At 40.1% G+C, this 17295-nt stretch overlaps 1 protein-coding gene across 1 annotated transcript; it reads left to right on the top strand.

Moving 5' to 3' along the window:
- The first annotated feature begins 4754 nt into the window (after window positions 1-4754).
- On the top strand, window positions 4755-6905 carry LOC131431796 (zinc finger protein 880-like). Its single transcript, XM_058597687.1, has 2 exons — window positions 4755-4997; window positions 5164-6905. Exons 1-2 carry the CDS (start codon window positions 4866-4868, stop codon window positions 6844-6846), a joined length of 1815 nt encoding a protein of 604 aa, XP_058453670.1. The 5' UTR covers window positions 4755-4865; the 3' UTR covers window positions 6847-6905.
- Window positions 6906-17295: the final 10390 nt, after the last annotated feature.

The raw sequence follows: 17295 nt of genomic DNA on the forward strand, positions 1-17295 counted from the left end.
GAGGAATTTTATTTGGATTTGTAACTGAAAAATGCGGTATGTAGAATGTTCGTCTTGAATCTTGCATTAACTCTTCTCGGTTTAATTTTCTTACGTATGCCTTTGATTCATACTCCAATATTTTATCATTATACCACCTTCGCAACTCAGGATTTTCACGCATCCTTTTCTCTTGTCCCTTTAGTCTGCTTAAGGCAACTTGATAACTATCTGGGAGCGACACGTTATCTTCTTTCCATAATAGTCCTATTTCATATTGACCATTTGTATAATTAATCGTGTCTTTCATAATTTGTAAAGCTCTTTCGTCTTGCTTAGACATGAGAGGCTTACTCGGTACCATAACGCCAAATTCTTCAGTCGAGAAATAACTACGCATTATTTCCTTCATGGATTTTTCTTCGGAAGTCTCGTCATTATTAATCATCATTAAAAAGTTATTTTGTTTTCGATCGTCCATTTGTGTCCCGTATATTACCCATCCAATTTTAGTTTTCTGAGCTATCGGCTCACTAAATCTTCCTGAACGAGTATCGATAGCACGCATGATATTAGAATGCGGTAATCCTATCAGAAGTTTTGGTTTCTCGTTTCCGTAATCACTAAATTCAACATCTGAGAGGTAAGGATAACTTTTTACCAGTTGCTTCTTCCGAATGGATTGCGTAGGCAGAGACATTTCCTTTAATGTTCGTACCTTTTCTAACAGATACGTCTTCCCCTTGTAGCCCTTAATTCGAACTGATATTTCCTCGCTACCTTTGTCTACTTGCTCTTCGCCATTTGTCCAAGACAACGTTAACGGTTTCTGTTTTCCGCTTATTCCAAGCTGTCTGGCAACTTCCTCTAAAATTAATGTTGTTGACGAACCTGGGTCTAAAAACGCTAGTACGTCAACCTGTTTATCATTATTTTTCAATGTTACTGGTATAATCTGATACAAAACCTTTCCCTTCTCCTCATGATAATGAACTTTTTCGGCCTCCTTCTCTTTTTTCTCAGAGACCAGGATTGAGTTCTCTGAATTTTGATGTATCAGTGTATGATGTTTACCTGTACATCCTTTTACCTCACACCTTTTCTTGAAAAGGCACGTTTTCAATCGATGATTGGCATAGTTGCAGCAATTGAAGCATGCTTTATGCTTTATGAGTATGGCTTTTCTTTCTTCTACATTTGACTTCAAGAACGTAGGGCATTCTGTTGTTTTGTGTTGTTTATTACAGGCAAAACAAGATACCTTTCTTTTGTTAGTATCGAAACTTTGATGCGTATAAACCTTATCTTTAGGTTTCATTTGTTTATCAGCTCTCAATTTCGACTCTGTTAGTTCCTGTGCAATTCTTTGTTGAGGCCTCAACCATTGGAGAAGATCCTCTAGTGTTGGAATTTCATAAGGATGTGCTTCTGATGCAGTATCCTTACGATCAATTTCCTTTCGAGCCCAGTCTTGTCTTAGATTAAATGGCAATTTGTCTAAGATTTCATCTATCAGGGCTTAATCTTGCATATATCCTAAAGAGTTCGTTATCTTTATGTTTGTAACGAGATTATCAATCGTCGTTACAAACTCTATGACACTTTTTGGAACTTCCATTCTAGGATTCTTCAGTTCCTTTACTTCGTTTCTGAAAAGTTTATATATTTTCTGTTGGTTACCAAAGTTTTCCTTTAAGGTAGCCATTATCTTTGGAACATTTTTGCTATCTAGCAATAGAGGTTCCACAATTTTTAATGCATCACCCTTAAGATGCTTCTGGAGACGAGTCAAATTTTCTAAGTTAGAAAACTCGCCTTCTTTTGTTGTCTCCTTAAACGTGTTCTCGAATTTGGACCAAACTTTAAATGATCCATCGAAATAGGGCAACTCCATCAGAGATTGCCTTGCAAACATCCTTACCATTTTTGCGGTCGCGTCTTCGGAACCGCCCTTGGACACACCTGGCTTGGATGATGATGCACCTTTCATGTTATTTGCTAGATCGGCAAAAAACTCTCTTTGGCATCGAAACATCTCTTCTGACTGTCTCAGGAGACCCTTGCTCGATTCTTCTGATGATCGTCTTAAATTGGCGACCTCACCTTCAAGCGCTTTTATTTGCGCCTTTATTATCGTACATTTTGGGCAAGCCCAAAACTCAGCCTTAGTTGGAATATGATCCAACCGCACACAGACGATATGAAACCATCTGTCGCAGTCGTCACAACAGACCATATTGTCTGCTGAGTCGGGGTTATCGCACAGCTGGCAATGTCCCTTTTTATTCTGTTTGTATTTAATCCCTCCCGACGCCATGTTCTCTCTCTTACCTTGTTTTCTTTTAACAATTAAGATGATCTAGTAGTGCGATGGCTTCCGTTTTCCGGCTGCTCGGCGACTGCTTCTGAATCCGGGTGTGCGATTTTAGTGCGCCTGTCTTAGGCCGCACTACACTTTATACGCTAATTTGCGTATTGACTTGGAACAAATGTTCGATTTTAGTGCGCCTGACTTAGGCCGCACTACACTTTATACGCTAACTTGCGTATTCACTTGGAACAAATGTTCGCTTTTTAGTGCGCCTGGCTTAGGCCGCACTACACTTTATACGCTAACTTGCGTATTCACTTGGAACAAATGTTCGCTTTTTAGTGCGCCTGACTTAGGCCGCACTACACTTTATACGCTAACTTGCGTATTGACTTGGAACAAATGTTCGCTTTTTAGTGCGCCTGACTTAGGCCGCACTACACTTTATACGCTAACTTGCGTATCACTTAGAACAAATGTTCGCTTTTTAGTGCGCCTGACTTAGGCCGCACTACACTTTATACGCTAACTTGCGTATCACTTAGAACGAATGTTCGATTTTTTAGTGCGCCTGACTTAGGCCGCACTACACTTTATACGCTAACTTGCGTATCACTTAGAACAAATGTTCGCTTTTTAGTGCGCCTGACTTAGGCCGCACTACACTTTATACGCTAACTTGCGTATTCACTTGGAACAAATGTTCGCTTTTTTAGTGCGCCTGACTTAGGCCGCACTACACTTTATACGCTAACTTGCGTATCACTTAGAACGAATGTTCGATTTTTAGTGCGCCTGACTTAGGCCGCACTACACTTTATACGCTAACTTGCGTATCACTTAGAACAAATGTTCGTTCACTTTTCAGGTCTTAGAAGACCTGGGTAGCACTTTTACTGGTAAACTCTTTTTTGGCTTGTCCTCTCTGGATGAAGCCACCAAACAATGTGGGGCTCGTTCTTTCTTTAAAAAATACAGTTTAACCTTTGAGTTGCTACTACTACTTTAATTAACAAATTTTGCTTATATACTACAAGTTAGAACAGACTTACGTCTAATGTTAATTCTTAATTTATTCCGCGCTTGCGCATAAGCCTGAATTTCGTGTTTCTTACCTCCCTAGGCTTGTGCGCATGCGTGGTTATGCTATAAGGAAGAGAGAGAACACAGGCATTCAACGACCCCTTATTTCCTTCTTTTCCTTACATTGCCCAGCTTGCGATCCCAACTATGACAAGTTAAATCCAGCTGTTTCTCCTCCCTTCAAGGAGGTCATTCACTTGTCTCGAGGCATGTGTTTTATGCTATTCCTTCCTTCTTCGAGGAGGTCATAGCCCTGCTCGAGATAAGTGCTTACATTATTTTATTTTAGCCCTTTAAACGACGACATCGGTCGTTGCTCTTATTTCTAACGGATTTTATGATTCGATGTCGTAACCAGGGAGCTCGACGATGCGGGAGATTTCATTTCTCGCTAGCTTAAATTTAGAATCCTAGTATGGGATTTAAATCTAGGCACGCTGGTGAAACTGTCAGCCACAGGCTATCTTGTTAATATGGTGTCTTTGGTCAGAGTCACACTCCTTGTAGAAGCGTGTCAATTTTTCTGATTTTTACTTCGGAAACATTTGAGTTCACTTCCGATCTAATCGTTGTTACAGCAAGTCGTAAAATTTAGCCTCGTTACAGTCAAGTTCGTGTGGCGTCTGTAGATAGAAATTTTAGCGAAAATAAAAGGTGCTTCCTTTTCTCGTTGTGACTGATAAAGTCGGTGATGACTACGTTGAGTCAATTAGTGAAGTTTAAATGTTCCACAGCTTTTTGATTTATCTAGGGTAAGTACTCACTAAAAGACCGCATGTTAGATCCCAGATTTTGTAGGTTATAGTGCATTCGAGTAGTGGGGTGGGTGAACCTTCAATGAGTGAGGTTAAAGGCAGTGATGACGCAAAAGGGGACGATGATCCTCCTTTTCGCGGAAATTTGAGTAACTCCTTTTTAAAAAATAAAACTGAAAATATTCCAAATGAACAGGAATTTAGTGAAATGAAAAGAAAAAAGGCAAAGGGAAACTTAAAGAGAATTTGTTTGACGATGGTTGGATTAAAAATACAACCTATACAACCTTTTTTATGGAACCCACGCTAACGGAGGAAGAAAAAAATGATAAAAAAAAAGATCCATATTATGGAAATCGCAAAAATATTACATAACGCTCAAATTAAAAACTATACGACTCTCACTGAAGCTGGTAAAAACAGATTTAAAATCACATATGAAAAACCAAGACAAGCAGAAACGCTAATAAATTCAAAAATAATTACGGATTTGAATTGTTTTGAATTGTTGCCAACATTACGGATGAGAAGTCTTCACTCTGGTTATAGGCACTCTAGCGCATTTCAAAAACATTTAAAAATCAGACCTGGCATCTCTGCTCTTGACATTTCAGTTTTTGCATTGTGTGTTTTTACAGTCAGAGTCACACTTCTTGTAGAAGCGCGTCAATTTTTCTGATTTTTACTTCGGAAACATTTGAGTTTTTTGATAAATTGTTCGGCCAATCACACTAACAATGGATCGCTGTCGAACGTGCATGAATGTACGTGGTAATGATGCAGTTGGTGACAATTTCTATTCTGTTTTCTCAATAATCGATGACGATGTTTACATCGCCGAACGCTTGTCGCAATGGATCGGATTTACGGTAAGATTAACTCAGTTTTAGAGGCACGCAGCAATGACTATTACCTCAGGTAATTCTAATTGCGGCAGTAGCAAAATTATTTGTCTATTTCATTTGCAAACATTGATGCATGTTCACTTGAATTGTATCTAATTCACACATCTAACTACAACTTTTATGTTTTTAGATTGAAGAAGATGACGGACTGCCTCCGGAAGTCTGTGAACCGTGCGTAGAGGCTATAAAATCTATAGCACTTTTTGTCGAAAACGCAAAGGAGTGCGATAGAAAATTCAGAAGTGAAATAAAAGTAAAATCAAATTTGAATGAATCTGCAATTGAGATTGATCTTGTGAATCCGGCTAACAACAGTGATGCGGTTGAAACAGTAGACGATGATGATATTGATATAAAGTATGATTTTCATTCAACAGAATTAGTTGATATTGTAATCGAGCCGTTGAACGTCGAATTCATTGAAGATTCTGTCAAAGATGGTTCTAGTTCTGAATCAGAGAAAAGTGATGTTCGCAAACGACCGAAGCGTACCACCGTAAATCGTCGTTCGAATCGCAAAAAACTAAAGAAGGAATCAAGTTCTTCCGACGACGATGTTGTGTATGATGATGAGGCATCACAGAGTTACAAATCTACCGTGGAGCAAAATTTTGACGAACTTGACGAAATAGAATCGGAGACTTACAACATAATCGATGTTGGTGACAAAGTTGTATGTTGTGGATGTTACCGTTTTTTCGATACTTTCGATGACCTTGAACGCCACGGAATAGCAGTACATCAAGAACCAAAGCAAAAAAAGCATTATAAAATCAATCACAGCAAACCAGTTACGTGCAAGTATTGCTTTAAACGTTTTGATCGCCACTGTCTTTGTAAGAATCATCGAAAACCTTATAAAACTCTGAAGAAAGTGTACGAGTGTAGAAAATGCCGTAAAAGATTTATAAACCCTGTAACGAGACGAAATCATGCACACAACCATATTCCGATAGACATACCGATTCCGAAGTTCTTCACGGTTCCGATGACAAGATTGAAAAAGCATGGCTTTCTATGTTGCGTTCGCGGATGTTACAGTTGTCAAAAAAGTGAAGATGACCTGTTTGAGCACATCAAGAGAGATCACAAAAATATCAAGATTGATTTGACAGTAGACGCAAATGAGAAACCGATCCAATGCGTATTCTGTCACAGAAGCTTTGAAAACGAGGAAAGATTAGCCGGGCATCAACTTCACAGGTACTGTCATACAAATGGAAACAGATTTCATCACCAGTGCCACACGTGCGGAAAGATTTGTCAATCTTCGGAACAGCTCTCCGCTCATGAAAATCGACATACAGGCGAAAAACCGTACGAGTGTGACATATGCAACAAGCGGTACTATAGTGCAGCGGTACTGAAAGCTCATAAACTAACTCACACTTTGGATAAAAACCTATCGTGCAAACTTTGCGGTAAATCCTTCCGAATGAAATCATTCCTTGAGAATCACTACCGCACTCACAGTGCTGAAAAGCCGTTCGAGTGTAACTTTTGTAACAAGAGCTTCAGACATAAATCTTCTCTGTTTTCCCACAAGAGAATTCACGACCCCGAAAACTACGAAAAATGTACCGAATGCGGTAAAGCCTTTGCTGATCCTACTAACCTTAAACGGCACATGGTATCACACACCGGCTTCAAGCCTTACGGCTGTGACTATTGCGAAAAACGGTTTATGCGCCTGAATGAACGAGCTGAGCATATCAGTCTTGCTCACGAAGGAGTTATGCCGTACCGCTGTGAGATGTGTGGTATGACTTTCACCAACAAACGTACGTTCCAGAAGCATGAACATAATTTGTAATAATCTTAGTAGCACGCATTCTGGTGAACAGTAAATATATGTTTGATTGAGCACATAAACTTAGAGTTTTGTTTAATAAAGAAAAACCACCGTCAATCCGATTTTCAGCAGTGTTTTCTAGTGGGCGACTGAGAGTAGAATTGAATCTAATTCCGATGTTAAGTTTTTTATCGTCCCTGTAAACCATAACTTTTCTGGCAATTCAGCTGAATTGTTTACATAATTATAAACATCAGCCAAAGTATATGTCCACACTTTCACCAAGTAAAATCAACGTATTTTAAACTGTTAAAGCCATCATCAATGTTTCAGTTTTGTGAGCCTGCTAATAATACGGAACAGAATTATGTTTTCCGTTGTCATATCAAACCTCAGTCTTCCCGGCGAACGACCAAAATTAGGTTAAAGCCGGGTATAAACAAACGATATAAAAAAAAAACCTCAGTCTTTTTGGACATTTCTGTAGGCATGTTTAAATCCTCGTGAGGTAACTTAATTCATCATAAGGCAAACAGTCCTACTAAAGGGTCAAATATAAAACAGCTCATTTAAGACGAGACGATAAAAGTCTTTTTCAATCATGCCTTTCTAATAAAAATTACTGTTCTATTCTTAAAAAAAAACATTCGATTGAATCTTAAATGAAGATAGCCATCATGGAAAAATTAGTAAGATTTGAAACCACTTCACACCTCGCTTAAGGCGTGACCTTATTTTTTTTAATGACGTTAATGGCAACGGCCAACGGAGCCAGAATTTGGCTGCCTCCCGTGTTTCGTCATTGAGTTATCAGTACATTAAAAATAATATATTTTAGGTTGCAAAAAAGCATAATCCAGCGGGACTTGAGGGGCCTATTGGTTCACCTATCGTGCCTTCGTCCATCGGTTTTTCGCCACTGTTGCTGCTTTCGTTGACTTTCCATTTTTGTAATTGTGGGTGTCGTTTGTCGTACCAGATGTATTATTTGGGTGTACGTTATTTGGCCGAATTTCGTTTGGCATAAATTCCGTGAACGTGACGCGGAAATATTTTTATCCGGTCTTCGATAGCGACGCATAGTTTCCATGATAATTACTAGCATACTTTGATGTTGTAGCGTTGCCAGAGATTTCATTTTTCAATTTTTCTAAGCTGTCATGACGAAACAGGCCAGGCTAAATTGATCATTCAGTGAACCAAACATTGGCGCTCCGAATGTATGGGACCTAGGGGTATTAACAGATCGGCTGAAAAGTTCGTATCGTTTCTATGAGAGGGCGCCACTAGAATTAAATCCATACCATTTTCAGTTAGTACCAACCTTCAAAAGATACGTGTATTTGACAGCTGTCTGATTATTAGTTTGTGAGATATTGCATTTTGAGTGAAGCTACTTTTGTTATTGTGAACAAAATGGAAAAAAAGGAATTTCGTGTGTTGATGAAACACTACTTTTTGATGAAAAAAAGTGCCGCCGATACCAAAAAATGGCTTGATGAGTGTTATCCAGACTCTGCACCGGGCGAAGCAACAATTCGTAAGTGGTTTGCAATATTTCGTACTGGTCATATGAGCACCGAAGACGATGAACGCAGTAGACGTCCAAAAGAGGTTGTTGCCGATGAAAACGTGAAAAAAATCCACAAAATGATTTTCAATGACCGTAAAGTGAAGTTGATCGAGATAGCTGACATCCTAAAGATATCAAAGGAACGTGTTGGACATATTATTCACGAATATTTGGATATGAGAAAGCTTTGTGCAAAATGGGTACCGCGTGAGCTCACAATCGATCAAAAACAACAACGAATTGATGATTCTGAGCAGTGTTTGGTGCTGTTATATCGAAATAAAACCGATTTTTTCGTCGATATATAACACTGGATGAAACATGGCTCCATCACTTCACTCCGGAGACCGAACCCAAAGCGTGGAAAGACTCAACAATCGGCCGGTATGGTTATGGCGTCTGTATTTTGGGATTCGCATGGTATAATTTTCATCGACTACCTTGAAAAGAGAAAAACCATCAACAGTGACCATTATATAGCGTTATTAGAGCGTTTGAAGGACGAAATTTAAAAAACGGCCTCATTTGAAGAAGAAAAGAGTTTTGTTTCATCAAGACAATGCACCGTGTCAAAAGTCGATGAAAACCATGCTGAAATTGAATGAATTGGGCTTCGAATTGCTCCCTCATCTACCGTATTCTCCATATTTGGCCCCCAGTGACTTTTTCCTGTTCTCAGACCTCAAGAGAATGCTCGCTGGTAAAAAATTTAGAAGCAATGAAGAGGTAATCGCTGAAACTGAGGCCTATTTTGAGGCAAAGGACAAATCGTACTACAAAATTGGTATCGAAAAGTTGGAAGATCGCTATAATCGCTATAACCTCTGATGGCAATTATGTTGAATAATAAAAACGAATTTTGGCAAAAAATGTGTGTTTCTATTAAACGATACGAACTTTTCAGCCGAACTGTTATTATTTGTGTTTGGTTATATCACAGACATGACAGTCACGATCTTTTTTTGGCGCACATCTACGGTCCCCCATGAAACTGGCAACAATGGTGATATACTGGTTGCACTGTTGAGTTCCCACCATCACATTTATAACACAAATGTAAAACCTTGAGAACCTTTCGATTCGTTAGCTCATTTGTATATATTGAGATTTTATGGTACACTTAACATTTTGTTTGTTTTGATGTAATCAGCTAACACCACGATCTCTCGTGTATTTAAATTAGTAGCGAGAGGACAGTTTACAGCAGATATGAATTATAGCAGTTCAATGGGAGTTACATTGTATACTTTTCGCGTTGGAAGTAAAGGTAGCTCGGAAAGCTCGGTATTCCAATTGCTAATACAGTACATTTCCGACGTTCCATTTTGTACTACGAAAAAGGTCAGAGTAGATTGCATAAATGTTATAAAATCAAAATCTACGGTTGACGAGTATATGGAAAAAATAAGCATGATGACCTGACTTTGGATGCCCATTTTCGTGCTTTTCCGTTTTTTTCGTTTTACGATTCGTTTTGCTTAACTTGTTGGTTATTTTTAACAATTGTCTTTTTATATTATGGTATCGAAATGAGTGACAATGTTGACATTTGATTCTGCCCTACTTTAATCGAAATGATAACAATGCAATTTATCTCGCACTCCACCAAGATTTTTTTAAATTATTGTAGGCACATACATGTCTTTATTATTTATATTTGGTTATATTATGTTCGATTATGTTATTTTCGATTGTTTTATTATTTTCGATTGTAAAGGTTTACAGTGACTCCCTACACTCAGAAAAATAGTATGGTAACTGTTACTATATAGAGGGCCAACTTGACCATGGGCGTATAGTGGTTTTAAGCCGACTATGAAATCAGATGATTTCAACAATAGTCAAGTACACTAATAATATCACCTTTATCTTAGTTAGTTCACTTTAAACTTATTTTCATTCGTAACCGAATGTTCGAAGTGAGCACACGCGTTTTTTAACAATCGACATCGGTAAGACGAAGGCACAGACTAACAGACATGACAGTATGAGTAAATTCTTATAAAAATAATTTTTCGTGATGCACTAGTTCCACCTATATTGTACTGCGCGAACTATTTACTATCTGTACACCCCTTGTGTTATGTAAAAGTTTTTTTTACTAGTTGGTTTCCCCTCGTTTGCCAACACCGATCAGCTGCTTGCAGGGATGCCTGATTTCATCAAAATATTTGAAAATGAATCGTCACAATAAATTACGTTGATAATATATTTAACTTTTCCGCGATGTTGGAAGGTAACCATTTATTTGACTCAACGTTGTTCATCTAGACTATTTTTCATTGTGTTGGTTGTTTTCACCCGAAATTAAGTGGCGGCAGACCAGAATCAAGTAAATATTGTAACAAAACGGGTTCGATTTTGTATTGCGTTGGAGGATGAGAAGTAGGCACAATTATGTATACAGTTTTGGCAATATGTATTAAATCTGTATCCTGCATGAAATTCGCATGGACATATACAAACCAATACAATTCATTCTAATTCTGTAAAAATGGTAACTCTGTTGGTAAATGAAAAAAATAAACACTGTCTAGATGACAGACAGGATGTTTTTGATAGGGTAACGTGGCGCCATCATGACACATGTGAGTACTGTCCCAAATAAAGGAATATTCGAAATGACCGTTAAAATGATTGAAGAATCTAATTTGAGTGTCCTGTCTGTTAGTCTGTGACGAAGGTGCCTATCACAGCAGAGGCTGTAGTATAGGCATTAAATAAAAGTGATAAAAAGTAGCATCCCCGCAAGTGAGTTCTGTCTGTGCACCGGTTTTGTATCGGTATCGACAGTAGACGCTATTGTGCTATCCTCGGGCAGCAGTTATTTCTATTGTTTGCTACCCGCATCGCAGCAGCCAAATCCTGAGTCAAGGTCACGCTGAAGCACAACGAAGGAGTGAAGGAGCAACTCACCTAACAGCTTACCGTGACATACTGTTAAGTATTTTCTCAAACTTTTTCTTTCAACTTTTACTATTCATATATTTTCTTTTCATTTTATTTCTTTCTTTCTCATTTCAAGTGCGGGAGACTTCTTTACTCCCGCACTTTAAATATGAATATTGATGACAGTGGGGGTGTCTCGGAGGAGGGCGAAGCTGAACGAATGAACGAAGAACATTTAGAGGCTGAGTTTGCTTCCGAGATGCCATCTACCCCTCCTATACCATCTCCCCCTCCGATACCATCTCCCTCTCCAATGCCATCTCCCTCTCCGATGCCTCCATCTCCCTCTAAGATATTGCCTGCTCGCCAAAAAGTTTACCAAGACGATGGCTCGGGGGGTCCGTGGGTGGTATACTTCCGGCCCAAATTAAAGTCTCTCAGAGTTTTAAATATTGCTCGGGACCTGGAAAAACATTTCTCGGCAATAAAAACAATAGATAAGGTTTCGCCAAACAAGTTACGCGTTGTTGTGTCCGACCTGAAGCAAGCAAACGAGATTGCTACCAGCGAGTTGTTCACGAAGGAGTACCGCGTGTACGTCCCGTCTCATGTGGTGGAGATCGACGGTGTGGTCCGTGACGAAAGTCTGACAATCGAAGATCTGATGAAGGACGGGGTAGGCCGTTTAAAAAACCCCGACCTTCAACCAGTGAAAATTTTGGAGTGCAAGCAATTGCACTCCAAATCGATAGATGGTAAATTTTACCAATCGGACTCATTTCGCGTGACTTTTGCCGGATCTGCACTTCCAAATTATTTGGTAGTGAGTGGAGTTCGTCTACCTGTTCGGCTGTATGTACCGCGGGTAATGCATTGTACAAGCTGCAAACAGCTAGGTCATACGGCAACCTATTGTTGCAACAAACTGCGATGCGGCAAATGCGGAGAGGCCCATGAGGACGATCTCTGCAGAAGAGCAGTGGAAAAGTGTTGCTACTGCGGGGAGAATCCTCATGATCTTTCGGTGTGCCCTACGTACATACAGCGTGCGGAGAAATTGAAGCGATCCGTGAAAGAACGTTCCAAACGTTCTTATGCGGAAATCTTAAAAAGAACCACTCCATCGACCCCTGAGAACCCGTTTGCAATCTTGCCAGTTGAAGAGGATACCTCTGACGACCCAGGCGAAGGACCTTCCTACACACAGGTTGAAGGAAGCAGGAAAAGACAAAATCTGGCTTCTCCCAAGCTTCCTCGTAAAGGCCTCAGACTGTCCTCTTCGTCACAAAAGAACCAAACGGAAACAAAAAGTGCTGACTCAAAACCGAAGCAAACACCTCCTGGGTTCAAAAAACTTAGGGATGATAAGGAGTACCCAGCACTTCCTGGGGCATCAAAAAACCCGAATGACCCCAAAGCACAACCAGAAAATCCAACAAACGCTGGATTATTGAAATTTTCTGATATCGTGGACTGGATATTAACAGCCTTTAATATTACTGATCCTCTGAAAAGCTTCCTAACTGCTCTACTGCCAACAGTAAGGACATTTTTAAAACAGTTGACTGAACAATGGCCCCTCCTTGCAGCGATCGTATCTTTTGATGGATAATTTACCACTGAGAATCGAAGATATGATCATTGTGCTTCAGTGGAATTGCAGAAGTATCATCCCAAAACTTGATTCTTTCAAACACTTAATACATACTCATAATTGCGATGTATTCTCCTTGAGTGAAACTTGGCTTACTTCTAACATCAACCTCGACTTCCATAATTTTAACATAATCCGCCTGGACCGAGAAGACTCTTATGGAGGGGTACTTTTAGGGATTAAAAAGTGCTATTCATTTTATCGTATTAACCTCCCCTCGACACCGGGAATTGAAGTTGTTGCTTGCCAAATTAATATTAAAGGCAAAGATCTATGTATAGCTTCTATCTACATTCCTCCCAGAGTCTCGATAGGGCATCGTCGGCTTGCAGACATCATAGAACTTCTTCCTTCACCGCGGCTGGTTTTAGGGGACTTTAACTCGCATGGTACAGGATGGGGCTGCTTATATGATGATAATCGTTCTTCGTTAATCCAAGATCTGTGTGACAACTTCAATTTGACAATTCTAAACACGGGAGAAATGACACGGAACCCTAGACCGCCAGCACAACCAAGTGCGCTGGATTTATCCCTTTGCTCGACTTCGCTACAGTTAGATTGCAAGTGGAAGGTAATCTGTGATCCTCACGGTAGCGATCACTTGCCGATCATAGTTTCTATCACCAACCGTGGAAGACCATCGGAAACAATCAATGTTTCGTACGATTTCACACGAAACATTGATTGGAAACGTTACGCGAGCTCGATATCTGAGAAACTAGAAACATCACAGGAGCTTCCTCCGGAGGAAGAGTATACATTTTTGGCTGGCTTGATTCTTGACACCGCAATTCAAGCTCAGACGAAACGACTACCTAGCGCGCAAACTAGTATACGTTCTCCCAACCCATGGTGGGACAAAGAGTGCTCAGAGCTGAAAACGAAAAAAGCTTCAGCCTTCATCTCGTTTAGAAGGAACGGAACTCCAGATAATTATCGGAAATACGCGGCGTTAGAATTTCAAATGAAAAGTCTGATTAAAGCTAAGAAACGCGGTTACTGGCGAAGGTTTGTTGACGGATTAACGAGAGAAACAGCAATGAGCACTCTTTGGAATACGGCCCGTCGCATGCGCAATCGAAATCACGCGAACGAAAGCGAGGAATATTCTAACCGCTGGATATTTGATTTCGCTAAGAAAGTATGTCCTGATTCTGTTCCGGAACAGAAGATATCCCGCGTCGCGACATTGAATACAAACGAAACACCGTTTTCGATGGTAGAGTTCTCACTTGCGCTCTTGTCGTGTAACAATAGAGCCCCGGGGTTAGACAGAATTAAATTCAACTTGTTGAAAAATCTGCCCGACTCTGCCAAACCTTTTTGCCAAATTTATTCAACAAGTTCCTCGAGGGTAATATTGTCCCACACGAATGGAGAGAAGTGAGAGTTATTACTATTCAAAAACCTGGAAAACCAGCCTCCGATCACAATTCGTATCGGCCGATTGCTATGCTTTCCTGTATTCGGAAATTGTTGGAGAAAATGATTCAGGTACACAATTTGGGTTCCGCAGGGGCAAAGGAACGAACGATTGTCTAGCGTTGCTCTCAACAGAAATTCAAATGGCATTTGCTCGTAAAGAACAAATGGCATCAGTTTTCCTCGACATCAAGGGGGCATTCGATTCAGTTTCCATTAACGTTCTATCTGAGAAGTTGCATCAGCATGGTCTTTCACCAGTTTTGAACAACTTTTTATATAATCTATTGTCCGAGAAACACATGCATTTTGAGCATGGTGATTTGACGACAAAGCGATTCAGTTACATGGGTCTTCCTCAGGGCTCATGCTTAAGCCCCCTTTTATACAACTTTTACGTAAATAACATTGATGAATGTATCAACACATCTTGCACGCTAAGACAACTTGCCGACGACAGTGTTGTGTCTATTATAGGACCCAAAGCTGCCGATCTCCAAGGACCATTGCAAGATACCCTCGACAACTTGTCGACATGGGCTTTTCAAATGGGTATCGAGTTCTCTACGGAGAAAACTGAGCTGGTTGTATTTTCAAGGAAGCGAGAACCTGCGCAACTACAGCTTCAACTAGGGGGTGAAACCATAGCTCAGGTTTTCACATTTAAATATCTCGGGGTCTGGTTCGATTCCAAAGGTACCTGGGGATGTCACATTAGGTATTTGAAACGAAAATGCCTACAGAGAATCAATTTCCTTCGTACAATAACCGGAACTTGGTGGGGCTCTCACCCAGGAGACCTGATCAGGTTGTACAAAACGACGATATTGTCAGTAATGGAATATGGATGTTTCTGTTTCCGCTCCGCTACGAATATTCATTTCATTAAACTGGAAAGAATTCAGTATCGTTGTTTACGTATTGCCTTGGGTTGCATGCAATCAACCCATACGATGAGTCTTGAAGTGCTGGCGGGCGTCTTACCGTTGAAAAACAGGTTCTGGGATCTCTCATATCGACTGCTAATCCGATGCGACATTTTGAATCCGATGGTGATAGAAAACTTTGAAAAGCTCGTCGAGCTTAATTCACAAACCCGTTTTATGTCCTTGTATTTTGACTACATGGCTCAGAATATAAATCCTTCTTCGTTTGTTCCCAATCGTGTTCATTTTGTGGATACTTCTAATTCTACTGTGCTTTTCGACACATCCATGAAAGAAGAAATTTGTGGAATCCCGGATCCTGTACGCCCTCAAGAGATCCCAAAAATTTTTAATAATAAATTTAAAGAAGTCGACTGTAATAAAATGTTTTACACTGACGGATCATATCTAGACGGGTCCACTGGCTTCGGTATATTCAATGTAAATTTCACCGCTTCCTATAAACTCAGTGATCCAGCTTCAGTTTACGTCGCAGAACTAGCTGCAATTCAGTATACCCTTGAGATCATTGACACTCTGCCCACAGATCACTACTTCATTGTATCGGACAGTCTCAGTTCCATTGAGGCTCTCCGTTCAGTGAAGCCTGGAAAGCACTCACCGTATTTCCTGGGGAAAATACGGGAACAATTGAGTGCTTTATCTGCAAAATCATACCAGATTACCTTGGTTTGGGTCCCCTCACATTGTTCCATACGGGGCAATGAGAGGGCGGACTCGTTAGCCAAGGTGGGCGCACTAGAAGGTGATATCTATGAAAGACCAATCTGCTTCAATGAATTTTTCAGTTGCTGTCGTCAGAAAACTCTAGCTAGCTGGCAGAATACATGGAATAGTGGAACTCTGGGACGATGGTTACACTCAATAATCCCACAGGTATCGACGAAAGCTTGGTTCCGGGGGTTAGACGTGAGCCGAGACTTTATTCGTGTAATGTCAAGGCTCATGTCTAATCATTATATGTTCAGCGCGCATCTCCGTCGTGTGGGGCTCGCTGAGAGTGGTGTCTGCGTTTGCGGTGAGGGTTATCATGACATCGAACATGTTGTTTGGACATGTGTCGAGTATTGTGATGCCAGGTCCCAACTCATAGGTTCCCTTCGGGCCCGAGGTATACCACCCTTCGTACCAGTCCGCGACGTCTTGGCAACTCGAAATCTTCCTTATATGACTCTCATCTATAACTTCTTGAAAACTATCAATGCTCAAATTTAGTGCTCTCCCTATCTCTTTCTCGTCTACAGCTCTACCGCACTCTTCTTTACGTTGCTGGAAGTATGGCCTGTGTAAACGATGCTTCGGAGCATGCACCTGCCTTGAACTGACTGAGTTGCTGGAAGCTACCCAAAAACGTCACATCAACGTCAGAACACACCAACGAAGCATCCCAATCCAGAATAATCTCTTCATTGCTACAAGCTGAAAAACATGAAGATTCATCGAACGCAAAATGTGTCTAAAAGATGTATGCCACAAACCAATGATGTATTCAAATTTCAATTCAATACTGTGTAGGTCCCACCCTCCCTATGTCCCCTTACTAACTGGGGAGTATGCCGCCCCGTAATACGGCATCCCTTTCTCTCTCCCTAACAACAAGACAATCGGCCACGTTAAGCTAAAGCAAATGAGCCTAATAAAAATTTTATTTGAAAAAAAAAAAAAAACAATAGTCAAGTTCATGTTTACTATGAATGGTATCGGCTCTAGAATAGTAATATTGAACAGTGTATTGTATGAATAACTAATACGATTGAGATGGTTAGCCTAACCATGACCGAATATTTTTTTTACATTGTAGTTTTTGCTATAACCAGAGGCATGGTATTTTTGACATTTCACTTCTAGTTATTTCGAAAAAAAAAATTAAATTAATTAACTATTTTATTTTCGCATCAAATCAAATGATAATATATCTGGTGTAATATTGCTTAGCATTGCTTGATAGCAGCAGTTGATCCAAGGCTCTGTCCGGTGGAGTT

Source organism: Malaya genurostris, chromosome 2, assembly GCF_030247185.1.
Source record: "Malaya genurostris strain Urasoe2022 chromosome 2, Malgen_1.1, whole genome shotgun sequence".
NCBI classification, from domain to species: domain Eukaryota; kingdom Metazoa; phylum Arthropoda; class Insecta; order Diptera; family Culicidae; genus Malaya; species Malaya genurostris.